General features: G+C 40.7%; 1 protein-coding gene across 2 annotated transcripts in view; it reads left to right on the top strand.

The window, feature by feature from the left end:
• Positions 1-15,316, top strand: part of ptprb (protein tyrosine phosphatase receptor type b) — a 43,867-nt gene that overhangs the window by 15,004 nt on the left and 13,547 nt on the right. The window contains exons 3-23 of one of the 2 annotated variants that reach the window (XM_047389633.1): positions 239-376; positions 766-906; positions 1,188-1,445; positions 1,514-1,780; positions 2,392-2,508; positions 2,585-2,731; positions 2,844-2,961; positions 4,205-4,350; positions 7,794-8,060; positions 8,147-8,205; positions 8,930-9,134; positions 9,210-9,307; positions 9,445-9,610; positions 9,688-9,818; positions 10,737-10,884; positions 10,964-11,236; positions 11,804-11,973; positions 12,053-12,203; positions 12,299-12,399; positions 14,366-14,531; positions 14,616-14,897. In XM_047389633.1, coding sequence (XP_047245589.1) covers positions 239-376; positions 766-906; positions 1,188-1,445; positions 1,514-1,780; positions 2,392-2,508; positions 2,585-2,731; positions 2,844-2,961; positions 4,205-4,350; positions 7,794-8,060; positions 8,147-8,205; positions 8,930-9,134; positions 9,210-9,307; positions 9,445-9,610; positions 9,688-9,818; positions 10,737-10,884; positions 10,964-11,236; positions 11,804-11,973; positions 12,053-12,203; positions 12,299-12,399; positions 14,366-14,531; positions 14,616-14,897 — 3,549 coding nt within the window. Of the gene's footprint in view, positions 1-238; positions 377-765; positions 907-945; positions 1,087-1,187; positions 1,446-1,513; positions 1,781-2,391; positions 2,509-2,584; positions 2,732-2,843; positions 2,962-4,204; positions 4,351-7,793; positions 8,061-8,146; positions 8,206-8,929; positions 9,135-9,209; positions 9,308-9,444; positions 9,611-9,687; positions 9,819-10,736; positions 10,885-10,963; positions 11,237-11,803; positions 11,974-12,052; positions 12,204-12,298; positions 12,400-14,365; positions 14,532-14,615; positions 14,898-15,316 lie in introns of those variants that run through there. The other variant, XM_047389634.1, reaches the window with a different exon arrangement.

The following is a 15,316-nucleotide window of genomic DNA, read 5'->3' as shown; positions in this document are numbered from 1 at the left end:
ACATCAGACAGGTCAATCTTATCAGGATGAAACATCTACGCTTCAGGAGCTCCACAAGGACACAAAAACAGAAAGTTTACCTTCTGTGGTCCAGCAAGGACATTTTGAAGGGAGCTGGACAAAAACGGTTCTCTTGTAACTGAAATTTCAAATCTGAGGTGTTCGTGTGCTCTACGATGCAATAAAAGGTGATTAAATGTGCTTTTTGACAGTTTCTGTGTATGTTTTTTTGTACCAGGGCCATCGGCAGTGGTGGGCCTTGCGGTGACCTCCAGGACATGCCGGAGCCTGGGCCTTTCCTGGCAGGCGGGCCCAGGCAGGACGCAACGCTTCAGGCTGCAGCTCCGGGAAGAAGTGAAGAGTTTGAATCAATCTGGTATGTAGGAGCATCGCAAATGTCAGAGTTTATAATTCTTAAAAAGTGGCAGAACCTTCTGGTGGCCAAACAAGATAACTTCTCATTTGTCTGCAATGTTTTACATAGGAGCTATAACACTTAAAACACAACCTTTTATTCTTGTTTCCAATGGAAACCTAAAAAATAATGTGAATAAGCTGGAAAACTTGACTGAAAACAATAAAACATAATTAGAAGCGACACTGAAATTTGAAGGTCAAACATCAAAGAAAACTGTGATCGGCCTGAAAAAGACTGGTGATGCATCTCCACCAGAAAATGTTATTTACATTGACAAAAACAGATAATATGCAATAAACAAGCTCCTCAGGAGGGTCATGTAATCTTTATGACCTTTGCAACTCCAGGTCTGCTGAAGAACGAGTCGTTAGGAAGCACGACGACGCAGCACACGATCAATGACCTGACACCAGGGCGACTGTACAACGTTACCGTGGTGACGGAGGCCGGTGGGCTGCAGAACAGCAAGACGATCGAGGCTCGGACAGGTAGAGGCCAAGAGCAGAAGGAAAGGAGAGAATGAGAGAGGAAGTGAGGGAAGGAGTGAAGAACGCGAAGGAAAAATGCAAGATGGTAGGGAGGACAGATAGTCAGGTAGGAAAGGAGGGACAAGAAGCAGCATAGAAGGAAATAAGGAATGGAAAAGGAAGAAGGAAAAAACACTGGAGGTAAAGTAGAAGTGGAACAGCTACAAGAAGCTAAAGAAATGAAGAGAAGGGGGGAAAAAAGAAGGCAAAAATAAAGTTTTAACACTTTGTTTCGTCACTAGCGCCCTCTGCTGTTTCCAACATCACCTCGGAAAACAATGGCACCAGTCTGCGGTTGTCATGGCAACAACCTGAAGGCCACGTGGATGCTTTCGTCGTCACGTTCTCCAACAACAACACGTTCCTCCAGATAACAACTCAGTCTGGAGATGCCACAGAAGTAGAGGCCTACCAGCTCACCCCTGGCTCGGCCTATCAGGTGGAAGTGATGTCTGTTAGTGGTACTCTAACAAACCAATCAGAAATCACCGTCAGGACAGGTGAGACAAGACATATTCTTTTCCTTTTATCTTTTTCTTTTTCTTCACTATTTCTGTTTGATTTCCAGCTCCGGCACCAGCGTCTCTTCTCAACTTGTCTCCTTCTTCCTCCGGCGGGCTTCTCCTAACTTGGGCGCCCCCTGCTGGCAACTGGGAGAGCTACAGGGTTGTCCTGTTTGAGGGCTTGAAGCAGTTAGTCGGTACCTCCCTGGACAGGAAAACGGTGAACTTTAGCTTTCCGGGGACATTGCTGACACCTGGAAGACGATACAGAGCCGTGGTGAGCGTGGAGAGTGGAGGACTGACGATCGACAGCAGCTGTGATGGATCAACAGGTTGGAAATTAACGTTTTCGTATTAAGAACTTCACAAAAACAAGAAAAATGTTTAAAATGAAATAATAAAATTAAGATTCAATTAAACTAATTTCAGCTGGATCATAGTTCTAAAACAGCACAGAGGAATCTAGAGCAATGTAATTCAGTGCATGTACTCTAACCACCAGCATACCAACATTTAAACAGCTATTCTTGGCCCTCTCTTTTCATACCCTGCAACTTATATTAACCACGAAGTATATATTCGCTCATATGATCTGTTTTTATCGATGGCACCAAGGGTTCGTACCGGGTTTGGAAGAAAAGCTTTCAGATATTTTGTATTCACTTCCAAAATCAACCACATTTAAATGAACTTGTTGTTTAATATTTAAAACAGTCAAACATCTGAATACAGCTGTGTTAATTGATGGTTTAATTTTCCTGTTTGACGTGTCTGGACTTAATTCAGAGCAGCCTTGGCAAGGACATTCTTGTAACTGTGATTTTTACATTTCAGTGGGTCTTTCCTGGTAAAAAAATAAATATGACATACACAAAGATATCATCAGTGCTTAACGTGAGACAGGAAATAAAATAACTCATCTGTGTAAAATGTGTCTCTGCAGCTCCTGCTGCAGTGGTGGATCTCCACATTCGCCACTCTGATGAGACTTCGCTCAGTGCCATGTGGAACCACGCCCCTTCTGGGTCACGTGACGGCTACTTCCTCACCATTCGCCATGGTAACGCCAAATCCCCACTAGAAATGCATGACCACTTTTCAGCTTGGATGTTTTTGTAATCCCCACCATCTTCCAGATGATGCCACCGTGGACACACGAGAGGTTGAGCCAAACATGAGGGAGTGCACGTTTAACGTGCTCACACCTGGAAGGTGGTACATCATCACCGTGACAACGAGGAGCGGGAAACTGAACACATCTGTGTCAGTGGAGGGAAGGACAGGTGTCTCAACCAATCCTATTTTAATGTTTTTGTATTTTTCCGTTGAGACGATGAACCAAATGTAGTTTTAGCTTTGCTAAGATAAATGTCCTCATGCTACTGGTGTTTTCAGCTCCTATGGCGCTGCGTACGATCAGCCTGAGTAACTCTGGAGTCAACAGCCTTCAGGTGACGTGGGAGAAACCACCAGGAGACGTGGACTCATACAAACTGGCTCTGCTGCAAAACAGGTGAGTAATTATTGGAATATTTGTCTGTCACTTAACCAGACAGACTTTAGTACCTTGCTAAAGTATGCACACCCCTTAAAGCTTTTCACATTTTGTCATTTTACTGTCAGAAACTGCAATGTATTTTATTGGCACATAATTGGGAAGTGGAGGGAAAATGGCATTGCCTCCAAAACTCACCTCATGTGTGAAAACAGAGTCCACCTGTGTGTAGTTCAATCTGAGTAAAAATGCAGCTGTTCTGTTTCTGGTCTCAGAGGAACATCAGAGAACAACCAGCATCATGAAGACCAAGGAACACTGCAGACAGTCAGGGAGGAAGTTGTGGAAAAGGTTAAAGCAGGGTTACCTTCTACAGTAATATCCAAGCTTTGAACATCTCCCAGAGTTCTGTTCAATCAATCATCTGAACATGGAAAGAAGATGGACCAACTGCAGACCTACCAAGACATGGACGTCTGCCTAAGATAACAGGCCGGACAAGCAGAGCATTAATCAAGGAAGCAGAGAGGAGGGCCATAGTAACTCTGGTGGAGCTTCAGAGATCCACAGATCAGGAGGAAGATTCTGTTGAAAGGAGAATAATTAGTTGTGCTACAAATCTAACTTCTATAGAACAGCGGCAAGAAAAAAAGCAATTGTTGAAAGAAAGCTATCACATGGTGGTGGCAGCATCATGGTGTGGGGATGCTTTTCTTCAGCAAGAACAGGTAAGCTGGTCAGAGTTGATGGGTAGATGGATGGAGCTAAATCCAGGACAATCCTGGAAGAAAACCTGTTAGAGGCTGCAGAAGACCTGAGACTGGGATGGAGGTTCACCTTCCAGCAGGAGAACCACACTAAACATACAGCCAGAGATACAACGAGATGGTTTAGATTAAAGCATATTCATGGGTTAGAATGACCTAGTCAAAGTCTAATTAAAATCAAGAATCTGTGGCAAGATTTAGAATGTGATGTCCAAGGACACCTTGAGTTCAGTCTGACTGAGCCTGAACTATTTTGCAAATAATATGGGTTTCGGTTTCAGTTTGTAGACGTACAAACCTGGTAGAGACCCAGGTGTGCACTACTTTCTGTTGATCAATCACGTGAAATCACCAAGAGAATACATTGAAGTTTATGGTCGTAGCATGAAAAGGCTCAAAGCATCCAGAAATCATCATAAATGCCCAGGTTACCTGTTTTTCCTCTGTATACACTTGAGTTTGTCATCAAAGTGAACTCTTCTTGCCCTCCACAGTGTTGTTGTTCAGAACCACAGTGTTCCAGCTGGGTCCGCTTCTCTTGTTCTGACTGGTTTGACACCAGGAACCCTCTACAGGCTGCAGGCTGCCACTGTCAGCGGGGACCTGCAATCTAAATCCATCAGTCTGGAGGCTCAAACAGGTGAGTCCACATCTACTGTTGTTACACGGTTTATCCTTGGTGTGTGTGGATAAAAAATGGAGGTTGTTTTCTGTAGTTTGCACAGGGAAACTTATTGTTCATGAGAGCTAATGACAAACAAACACACTCTCTTATGTAACCATGGTTGATTGCCGGTCAGTTGGGATCTTATTGTGTAGATATATTCCCATCCAGCTTTTTCCTAACGAACACAATCAACGGCCAAAACAGGAAACCTCATGGAGGCTTTCGACCAAACAATCAACAGAACAGGAATGCTCCAACACTACATTTCAAAAGATCCAATATGACCAAAGCCCATCTGTTAGGAAAATTAAACTTTACAATAAGAATTACTGGAAAAGCGTTTTATTTAGTTTCTCAGACAAGGCTTCTATTACAGGAAGAGAGTTAAAAACTTCGCAAATTCTTACCCTCCTTTAAACAGACTGTTAAATCTATGTTTTCTAAATAAAATCTAGACTAACTATAGCTTTAAAGAAACATACTTCCATTCCGTGCAACTCGAGGTGGGTTTTAGACATTACGTTTTAAGGAATTAGCTGCCTGTTTCAAAATAGTCTATAATTCTAGCTCCATTTTAAGACTTGCTGATCCATCTGCTGCATAGAAAATGCATAAAAGCAATCTAAAGGGAATACAAGAAATTCTAAGATAGTTTTTGTTTATTTTGGTTATTTGACTTTTTAATTTAAACGGATAAACACATATACTCATATATATTTGCATAAATACATTATCACATTATTGTACTAATAATATGCATATAGTGCCTTGAAAAAGTATTCAACTTTAAACTTTATTACATTTTTTCAAGTTACAACAGACTTCAATGTATTTTATTGGCATTTTATGTGATAGAACAGAACAAAATTGTGCATTATTGTGAAATGGAGGAAAAGGGAAGATTTAGCCCAACTTTACTTTGATCCTCTAAATGAAAAGCAGTACCAGATGCCTTCATGAGTCACTTTAATTGAAGTATAAATACAGACGTTCTGTGAAGGCATCAGAGGATAGTTTGCCTCAAGCCATGTATGGGACAGCAGAAGAAGAAAGTGCTCTGCTTAAAGGATTTTACTAGTATAAATAAATAAATAAAAAGAAGGACAAGTATTAAATATGTTTTTAATTCTTTACTGAGAAGCATAATTACACGAAGTTTAATTATGCTAAAAACAAATTGACTTTTGCAAAAGTCAATTTGTTTTTAGTATTTTGAGCAGGAACACCAAATCTGCCTGATCATTCGTTGTAGGTTTGTTAAAATATCTTTTTATTGAGTGTAACGACAAGTTAACTTGTCCTTAGTTTGGTGCAAAAAATTAACAGAGCTGTTAAAAGTTCAAAATTGGGGCTTAAGGGGGTTATTATTTCGACATGTAGCTGCGGTGCTTTGCGTGCCGGCTCACAGTTCTCGCACAAAGAATGTGATAACATCAGGCGCTGCTTAAAAACAATGTCCGACGTGCCTAAAAAAGAAGGCTTGGAATGTTCCACAAAGACACTCCCAGGACTCAAAGGTTTCTGTGTCACACACACACACACACACACACACACACACACACACACACAATACAATGTTGTTACAATAGCCGGAACATTTTGTGACTATTTAGTCGGTTTTCTGAGCAGGCAGTGTGTGAGTACATACTTGTATTCCTGGCATTGTGAGGATCCATGATTCTTGTATTTTCTTACGTTCAGAGCGCCAGTGAACTTTTTAATGCTTCAGACTTGGTTCAAGGGTCGATGGCAAGAACTCTCAGTATTTTATCTTGCATGTGACTGTATAAGTGCAATGTAAGTTAAGTTAGACTGATTGATCCTGCTAAAATACATGCATAAGTTAGGTAATAGTCTTCACAATGGTATATGCACAAATGTGTGTGATGAGCTATGCTGCCAACCAATCAGCTGATAATCATGTTGTTTTTAATCAATTCAAATATATATTATTTAAATTAAAAAACAGTGTAAATTATACTTTCTGTGTATTCATTGGTTTTGTTTTACTAATATTTTAAATATCTTTCATAAGACGATTCAGTCTTAAATTAAGAGGTCAAAGATGAACTCTAAAAACAAAACTAAGAATTATGATAACAAATAAAACCTAATAATAAAACACCATCTAAGAGTAGTAAACGATCTTTGACAAGAGGAGAAAATATGCTATGGTTTGTTTTTGCTCCTTATTGGATAAAATAAGAAGTGTGATAGTTCATAGTGCAGCAGTGGTTGATCGTAGGTGTTCAGAGAGTAATAGCAACACAACGATCAAAGATCTCCTGGTATGTCGCCATCGTTCTAGAGCTTTTGGAGATTGGTTGATGTTGTATGAATGACATGGATGCATCTCATTTAATTCAAAATAATTGAAAACTTATTTATTTCAGTGATTTAGTTCAGGACTGGAGCTCCTATATAGATTCATTACGCACAGAGTGAATTATTTCAAGCATTTATATGTTTTAATTTTAAAGATTGATCAGCAATAAAAATGTTTTCTGAGAAAAATACAATATTACATCAGATAATTAAAAGGATTTTAAATACAGAAATGTGGATGTACTGAATAGAATAACAATTTATTATACAGTACCTCCACTGAGTACTTGGTCAGGGCTCCTTCATTGTTGGGTCTGGTGTTTCTGGTAGACAGTTCTACTGACTTTAAACTTTATAAAACAAAGTGGACCAACACCAGCAGATCAGATGGCTCCCCAAATCATCACTGACTGGAAACTTCACACTGGACCTCCAGCAGCTTGGAATATTTGCGTCTCCACTCATCCTCCAGACTCTGGAAACTTGATTTCGAAAGCTGAAAGCAAAATTTACTTTCATCTTCATCTAAAAATAGGGCTTGGAAAACTGAGCAACAGCCTTGTCCTTTTTTTCTTAAGCACAGGTAAGACCCCTCTGATGTTGTCTCACTTGAAGCTCTGACCCCAGCTGCAGTCCAAACCTTGTGAATCTTCCCCAAATTCTTGAATGGGTTTTGCTCCACAATCTTCTCCAAGATGCTGTTATCAATGTTGTATGTGACCATTTTCCTCTCACCTTTTTTCCTTCCACTCTACTTTCTGTTCATATGTTTGCTTACAGTACTGAATGAGCCACCAGTGACCGTGACGCTCACTAAATTTAACACTGAAAATATATTGCCCTCTATAAAACCGAACAACTTAAATAAATTAGCTTTTTGATGATCTAATTTACTGCGATGCACACAATGGGGTTGCACTACAGGAAACAGATCCAGTCTCTGGGAAATTGCAGAATTGTCACACTCTTACAATGGTCTCATGTGTATTAATGGGATTACATGGTCATGTCTTGAACTCCTGTGTGCACCATGTTTTTTGCACACCTTGTTGACGTGCTCTCCTGTATGTTGATCAATGTTTGGTCTGCAGCCCCAGCCGCCGTCTCCAACGTGAAGGTTGCCAATGGCGGCAGGTCAGATGCTCTTTACGTCTCGTGGCTTCCTGCAGAGGGCGTCGTGGACAGCTACCTGCTCCACCTAGAGGACGGGAAGCGGACCGTCCACATGTTGGCAGTGTCCAGCTCCTCGCCGCCTGAGTGCTCCTTCAGTTCCCTGGAGGCTGGACGCCTGTATTCAGTCGTCATAGTAACAAGGAGCAGCGGACTGAAGAACACCACGGTGGTTCAGGCTCGAACACGTAAGGGTTTTCTTCTGTTTTTTGTTGTTGTTGTTGTTTTGTTCCTTTTATTGTACCAATCTGTTTTTGGTCTGTTCGTCTTACAGAACCGGCAACGGTGGGAAACCCAAATGCTGTTCACGCTGGAAGAGACGACTACCTCAAGGTGAGTTAATAAAACAAAAGAAAACCACCTAAAAATCATGAATGATGTTATTTCAAACAACTCTTCATAGATATGCAATGTTAAAGTTCTTAGGAACATTTAAGCCTCAAAGTTTAACTGCTAAAAGTTGTGGTCTTTGGAGTTTTTCGGGTTCCTTCTGGTGTTTTTTTTCTACTTGATTGATATGTTTAGATATGGTATTATTTTTGTTTTTACTCAAGAGTTAAGTTTTCCTTTCTGCTTCCATTTAAAAGAAGGTTTTTTTTTTTTTTTCTTTTAAAACAAAATGAATGCAGTTAACCTTCATTGACTAACAGGAAGTGGCCCAGTCAGGCGGTGCACTTCGAAATTCATGCAGCTGGATTTTATTTAGATTCATCTCCTTTCTGAAAAACAACTCTTAATAGGACACATTTCAAGAAAATACCAGGGTCATCTTCTGTAAATTCAAAACGTTTTCGAGGTTTCTCTCTAAATTTTGTGTGTTTTAAGAAAACAAGTTGAGTGATGTTGCTCTAGATGATTTATTAGAAGTCTGAATAACTGAGACTCTGTTTAAAAATGTTTTATTGCTACATATATTAAACACAGAATGTATCTAGTTGTAGACCCTTGAGCAATCGAAAAACATTTGCAGCTTTGTTGGCAGTATACACGGTATTTATGTAATATTGTTTTCCCTGTAAGCAGAGCAGCCGTGTTAACTCCTAAGGCATGTCTTCAGGTGTACTGGCATCATGCAGCGGGAGATCTGGACCGCTATGTGGTTCTGATTAGTTACAACCACACCATCCTGCAGAACCAGAGCGTCCCCACAGGACACAACGAGTGCACCTTCTCGTCTCTGATGCCAGGGCGACTGTACACAGTCACCGTGGAAACATGGAGTGGCAACTACGTCAGCAGCGTCTCTACCCACGGACGAACTCGTGAGTCAGAATTAAAGGAAAGGAACTTGGCTGCCTCTAGTGTTGGGTTTTTCTCACCAATGGTTTGTTTTTCAGTCCCTGCAGCTGTGAGGAATCTGTCAGTTAGAAACACAGGAACAGCTGATCTGAATGTTACCTGGAGCCCCGCCCTTGGAGATGTGGACCATTATGAGGTAAGGTCAGATAGCTTCGCTATTTTCATAAATCATCTGTTAAACATTTTGCATACCTGTTGTTTAATGTGGAGCTTGAACCCAGTAATGGTTCTGTCTCAAGGCTCAGTCCGTTTTACTTATTTACTCACTTTCAGGTGACTCTGCTCTTCAACGACACCCGCGTTTTCCCCCCCGTCATGCTGGGCAGTGATGCGTGTCATCACCTGCTCTCCTCTCTGACACCTGGGCGCCTCTATAAGATAATGGTGTCAACATTCAGCGGGCCTCTTCAGATCGCTCAGGTGATGGAAGGACGGACAGGTAGGACAGCAGTCTTGATTTCGTGTAATAAAACAACTCTGAATCCAGATCTTGTAAGGACAGATTCAATTTTCCAGTTCCCAGTGCTGCAAAGAACCTGCGAATGATTCCCCAACCCGGCCGGACAGTATCTAATGGTGGGCTGTTTTTCTCATGGACGCCTGGACAAGGAGACCTGGACTTTTACAAAGTGTCCCTGTCAACCAGGGTGAGACGGATTTATTGCAATTCTCCGTGTACGCTTCACAGTATTCCAGAAGTCTTCCAAATAAGCCACAAAGGTGCATCTCAATGAATCAGAGAAACACCTAAAAGTTAACTTATTTGAGTGATTCTTCTGCTGATTTTGATGATGGCTTGTAGCTAATTAAAACCCCGCCTTCAGTTTATCAGAAAATTTGAATATTATCTTAATAATATCTTGTATATTTTTATAATACTAGAGAGAAGACCAGCAGACAATCACTGACGTCTTTAGCATAGAGTGTAAGCCACCAAAGGTTGTTGCTAAAGAAGCTATGCTGTATCGAAGCATAACAGTGGAAAGTTGAGTGGAAGGAAAAAGTGTGGTAGAAAAAGGTGCATAAGCGTAAATGTAGATATATTTAAAAACTATGACGCAAAGCCCATTTAGCAGTTTGAGGGAGATGCACAAAGTGTGGATTATGGCTGGTGTCAAAACTGGAAGAGGAGTGGAGAAGCACAGCATGCAAGATGCTTGAGGTCTAGTGTGAAACTTCCACAGTGATGATTTGAGGAACCATGTCATCTGCTATAGTTGGTCCACTATGTTTTATCAAGTCCAGGCAGCACAGCCATCAAGCAGGACATTTTCTTCCACAGCAGTAAACTTTATGTAACTGCTCTGCAAAATATAAGTTTGACTTTTTGAATCGAAGTAATGAAGTTAATGAACTTTGCAATAAAATTCTTATTTGTTGAGTTGCACCTTTTAGGTTTTGAGTCTTGTAATTGTTGTGAACTTTAAGGTTTAACATGCCAACTGAGTCCTGTAGTATCTGAGATGGACCTCTTGAGTTTATTGTCCTGCTCTCTGAGATTTGATGCTGCAGGGATGCTATAGATGAAGATGGACGCTAAAATTTGCCCCATTTGTCTCTTTCAGGGTGGAGGTTCTATCGATACGCGCCCCGTCCCCAAACACGTTTCTTCCCTTGGCTTTTTAGATTTAATACCAGGCCAGGTGTACACAGTCACCATCCAATCACAGAGCGGGACGCTGAGCAATAGTAACGCAGTCACTGGTAGAACAGGTAAGACTACAGTCGAGTTGTTTATAATGTATGGATCAACCTTGGATCTTTCTTCTCATTGCTTGATTTCTTCCATCAGCTCCAGCTACAGTCACCGCCCTGCAGGCCGATAATGGACACACCACCCACAGCCTCACCGTCCGCTGGGAGCGTCCGGTCGGCGTGTACGACGGCTACAGCCTGCAGTTACTGGACGAAGCTGGAGGCATTCTGAGAAATCAGTCGGTGCTGGTGGACAGCCAGAGCGAGCTGCTGGAGGGTCTGACTGCAGGGAAGTGGTACCGGGTGAAGATGGTGACTCTCAGCAGTGGTGTTCCATCGCTGGATGCAGCCACAGCAGAAGGGCAAACCCGTGAGTGACCGCTGACTTTTGCTCTTTTCTTTATAGAGGAAATATTATTTTAAAGTTTAGAAACTTACATTTTCAATATAGTAGTAGGATCTTTGTTTTCACTCTCATATGTTGTACTGCTCTACCTCAAAACTATGGTTCTCCACTCAGATTTAATGTCTCTTACACAGATTTTCTCTCTTCCTTGTGCCTGTTGCCAGACATGGGTTACAGACACTCTACATTGCCCCCTATAGGCAAATGTGGAAAAACTAAAACAATTCAAGAAATACTTTGGCCTTTTCTATAAAACTTTGCAAGTTTTTTAAAAAACATTAATAGAAATATTATTTAAATGAGTAACTTTTATTAGCATGTTAGCCCAACAGAGAATGAACAGAATCTGCGAGCAGACCTGAGTCAACAGGGTTAACCCACACAGGGAAGACGTTTCAGAGCAATAAGAAGGAGATGATCTGAATTTAATCTGAGTGGAGAAACTTAGAAAGATAGTTTAGTTATTTTGTGTGTGAATGAGTATTTAAAGAAGTCGGAGCACATGTTAAGTGGATTTGTTCTCCCCTTCAGGTCCTGCTGCCGTTCAAAACCTGACAGTTGTCTTGGTGAACACCACCTCCCTCAGCTTCTCCTGGCGGCCCTCAGACGGCCATGTTGACACCTATGACCTGTCGCTCTACCATGTCTCCGAGGCAATGACCAATCACAGAGCATCAGGCAACAGGAAGGAGCATCAGCAGGTGTGAAAATGTTTGAGGTCTGTAGAAAAACTCTAGCTGATCAGAGCTTCATGTTCCCATCATGTTGTTTTGTTTTCAGACTGCAGGCGAGCTGGTGGACCGGCAGAACGTCGGTCCAACTGGCAACGGCTGTGTGTTCTCAGGCCTGCAAGCAGGAAGTCTGTATCGCCTCCTGGTGGTGAGCTGGAGCCGGGACATGAGCAGTGACTCGTCTGTTCTCGCCAGAACTGGTCAGTTAACGCAGACACAGTGATTCTTGCGTTCTCCTCATCCTCGTTTTATTTTCTGATGTTTCTAACACACCCCGTCTCTTCTCCTTCTGCAGTCCCGTCTCCAGTGTCGTCCCTACAGGTTCAGAGTTCAGGACAGACCAACAGACTGACGGTCAGCTGGCAGCATGGAGAGGGAAGCTGGAGCAGCTATCAGGTAAACAGATTTTTATGTGTTTGTGTTTCTTATTTTAATTCAGATGATTATGCTTATTACAGCTTATAAAAAGTTAGTTTCTCAGAAAATTTTAATTTTACCAAAGAACAAAGAAAAGGATTTTAATACAAAAACGTCAGCCTACCAAAAACTATGTCCATTTACTGTACAGTATGCTCTCGGTACTTGGTCTGGGCTCCTTTTGTATGAATTACTGCATCAATGCGGCGCGGCATGGAGGAGATCAGCCTGCGGTTCTGCTGAGGTGTAATGGAAGTCCAGGTTGATTTGATAGCGGCCTTCAGGCCTTCTGCATTGTTGGTTCTGGTGTCTCTCATCTTCGTCTTGACAGAACTCCATACATTCTCTGTGGGGTTCTGGTCAGGCCAGTTTGCTGGCCAATCAAACACAGTAACACCATGGTTGTTGGACCAGCTTTTGATAACTTTGGCGGTGTGGGCTGGTATGAAGGTCCTACTGGAAAATAAAATCAGCATCTACCTAAAACTTGTCAGCGGAAGGAAGCATGAAGTTCTCTAAACTTGATGACATGACACCTTAAATCATCACTGACTGAAAAACTTCACACTGGACTTCAAGCAACATGGATTCTGGGACTTTGATTTCCAAATATAATGTAGAATTTACTTTCATCTGAAAAGGACTTTGGACCACTAAGCAATAGTCCAGTTCCTTTTCTCCTTAGCCCAGATGAGATGCTTCTGACATTTTATTGGCTCAGGTTTGGCTCGACACGAAGAATGCGGCAGTTGTAGCCCTGAGTCCTCGATATGTCTTTGTGTTTTGACTCCAGCTGCAATCAAGACCTTGTGAATCACCCGCAAACTGAATGGGCTCGACATCACAATCTTTTCAAGGATACCTTTATATCTGTTGCCTTTGCACATTTTTCCCTCCACTCAACTTTCCTATAATATGCTTGGACACAACACTTTGTGAACTGCCAGTTTCTTTAACATTAATCTGTCTCACCCTCCCTGTGGAGATGAAGTGTCATGTGAGCAGTTTTTCACATGACTTAGTGAATGATTTCATTTTTGCAGTCACATTCTAGCGAGAAGAAGCTGTACTTTGATAACGGTCCATATAAAGTCTCCACTGAGAGAACAAGAAAATACAAACATTAAATAAACACTTTTTATTTGCCACATACTTGCTAAATACTGGGCTGCTTAAAATATCATTAGCATTTTATTTTAAACTGTGAACTGTACCAGTTCAGTACCACTAGAGGGAGCTCATGTGTCACCAGCACCAGATGTTTGTAAACCATCTGGATGGATAATTATATTTTAATTTATTATATTATCTGTTTGAAACATCCCACATTTACTTCAGCTGTGTAAATATAAGCATAAAATATTATTTTCTAGACTAAAACAGCCTTTATTTTCTACACATTTAATTATTTTTGATTTTTTTTGGTTTAGAAAAACAATAATTATGTGCTTAGTATAGATTACTGTTTAAAGAAATGGTAAAAATCCTCATATCTACTTCTGTCAAAAAAAATGCTTAAGTGTAAAATTTAGTGATTTATTTATTTAAGGATAGTTATTTTAGCATTTAAACTATGTAGTAACTGTTGCATGTGTAACAAAGTAAATGTAGACAATATCACTGAGTTTTATTGTTTTCAACTCAGACAGACCTTATCTTTTTTTAGCTTAAACATTTTGTAATTTGGGGTTTTTAAACCTTTGGATTTTAACTAAATTATTTAAATATATACCATTTGAAAGCATGTGTTCTTCACTTTTTTATTTCTTATTCGAGCAGCTCCTTAGGAACCCTTATTCAGGTTATTAAACTTTCAAATAAAAGATATTTTATTTCATCAGATTAAAGTAAAATCTGTGTAATTTATTTTTAGAATAGATGGATAACTTCTCACACGTTCTGGTAAAAATCCTAAAGTTCCTACTGGCTGTTGTTGATGTTTAAGGTTCTGTTGTACGACGCGTCCGGAACCACTCTGGGAGCTCAAACCCTGGGGGCGGAGCACAGGAGTCACACTTTCCTCGGACTGATTCCTGGTAGGCTGTATCATGCTGAGGTCATCACACACAGCGGGGATCTAGCCAACAGCGTCTCAGAATTTGGGCGAACTTGTGAGTCTGTAAAAAAAAAAACTTCAGTTAAAAATACTTTTTTTTGGTAGTTTTAATTTAATTTTTATTTTTCTTTCCTTTTAGCTCCAGAACCTCCCACCCACCTGTCCGTCAGACAAGGCCCGACCAATGACACGATAGAGCTGTTGTGGTCTGGTCCCGCTTCCGGAGACTATGATAACTTCAGCCTGCAGTGGGCGCCAGAGGACCACCTGTCCATCATACCGACCCACCTAACCAGCTGCATCGTGGGTGGGATGTTTCCTGGACGAAACTACAACTTCACCTTGATGACTGTCAGTGGGGGCGGAGCCAAAGGCGATCCTACTACCAAAAGCCAGCCAATCCAGAGGAGCGTCAGAACAAGTAGGCGGAGCATTTAACATTTCACAACGGCAAAACAAATAACCAGTTTTACTTAAATTTGATTTAAAATCTTTTATACAAACATATACAATGTTAAAATACAGAATATTGCATTGTACATTGTATATTTGTATATTCTGTAATGCAAAAACAGAACAAAAGAGCAAAGTGTACCAGAGTCAAATTCCTTGTTTGTATGTACAAACTTGGCAATAAAGCTGATTCTGAAATACTTTTACTTACTTTTTTACTAATTGCATATATGGCCTCTCAAAGGGAAATAATGTATTTAATAAATGCATAGATTTAATAAAAAATATTTACACAAATGTAAGAAGAAAACATGATTATATTGCTTTAAATGAATATTTTATTAGTATTTTGTAGTGCTACAATCATTCTAGATAGATGGATAGACT

The sequence above is a fragment of the Girardinichthys multiradiatus genome, chromosome 17 (assembly GCF_021462225.1).
Source record: "Girardinichthys multiradiatus isolate DD_20200921_A chromosome 17, DD_fGirMul_XY1, whole genome shotgun sequence".
NCBI classification, from domain to species: Eukaryota; Metazoa; Chordata; class Actinopteri; order Cyprinodontiformes; family Goodeidae; genus Girardinichthys; species Girardinichthys multiradiatus.
This window is presented reverse-complemented; position numbering and strand designations above follow the sequence as displayed.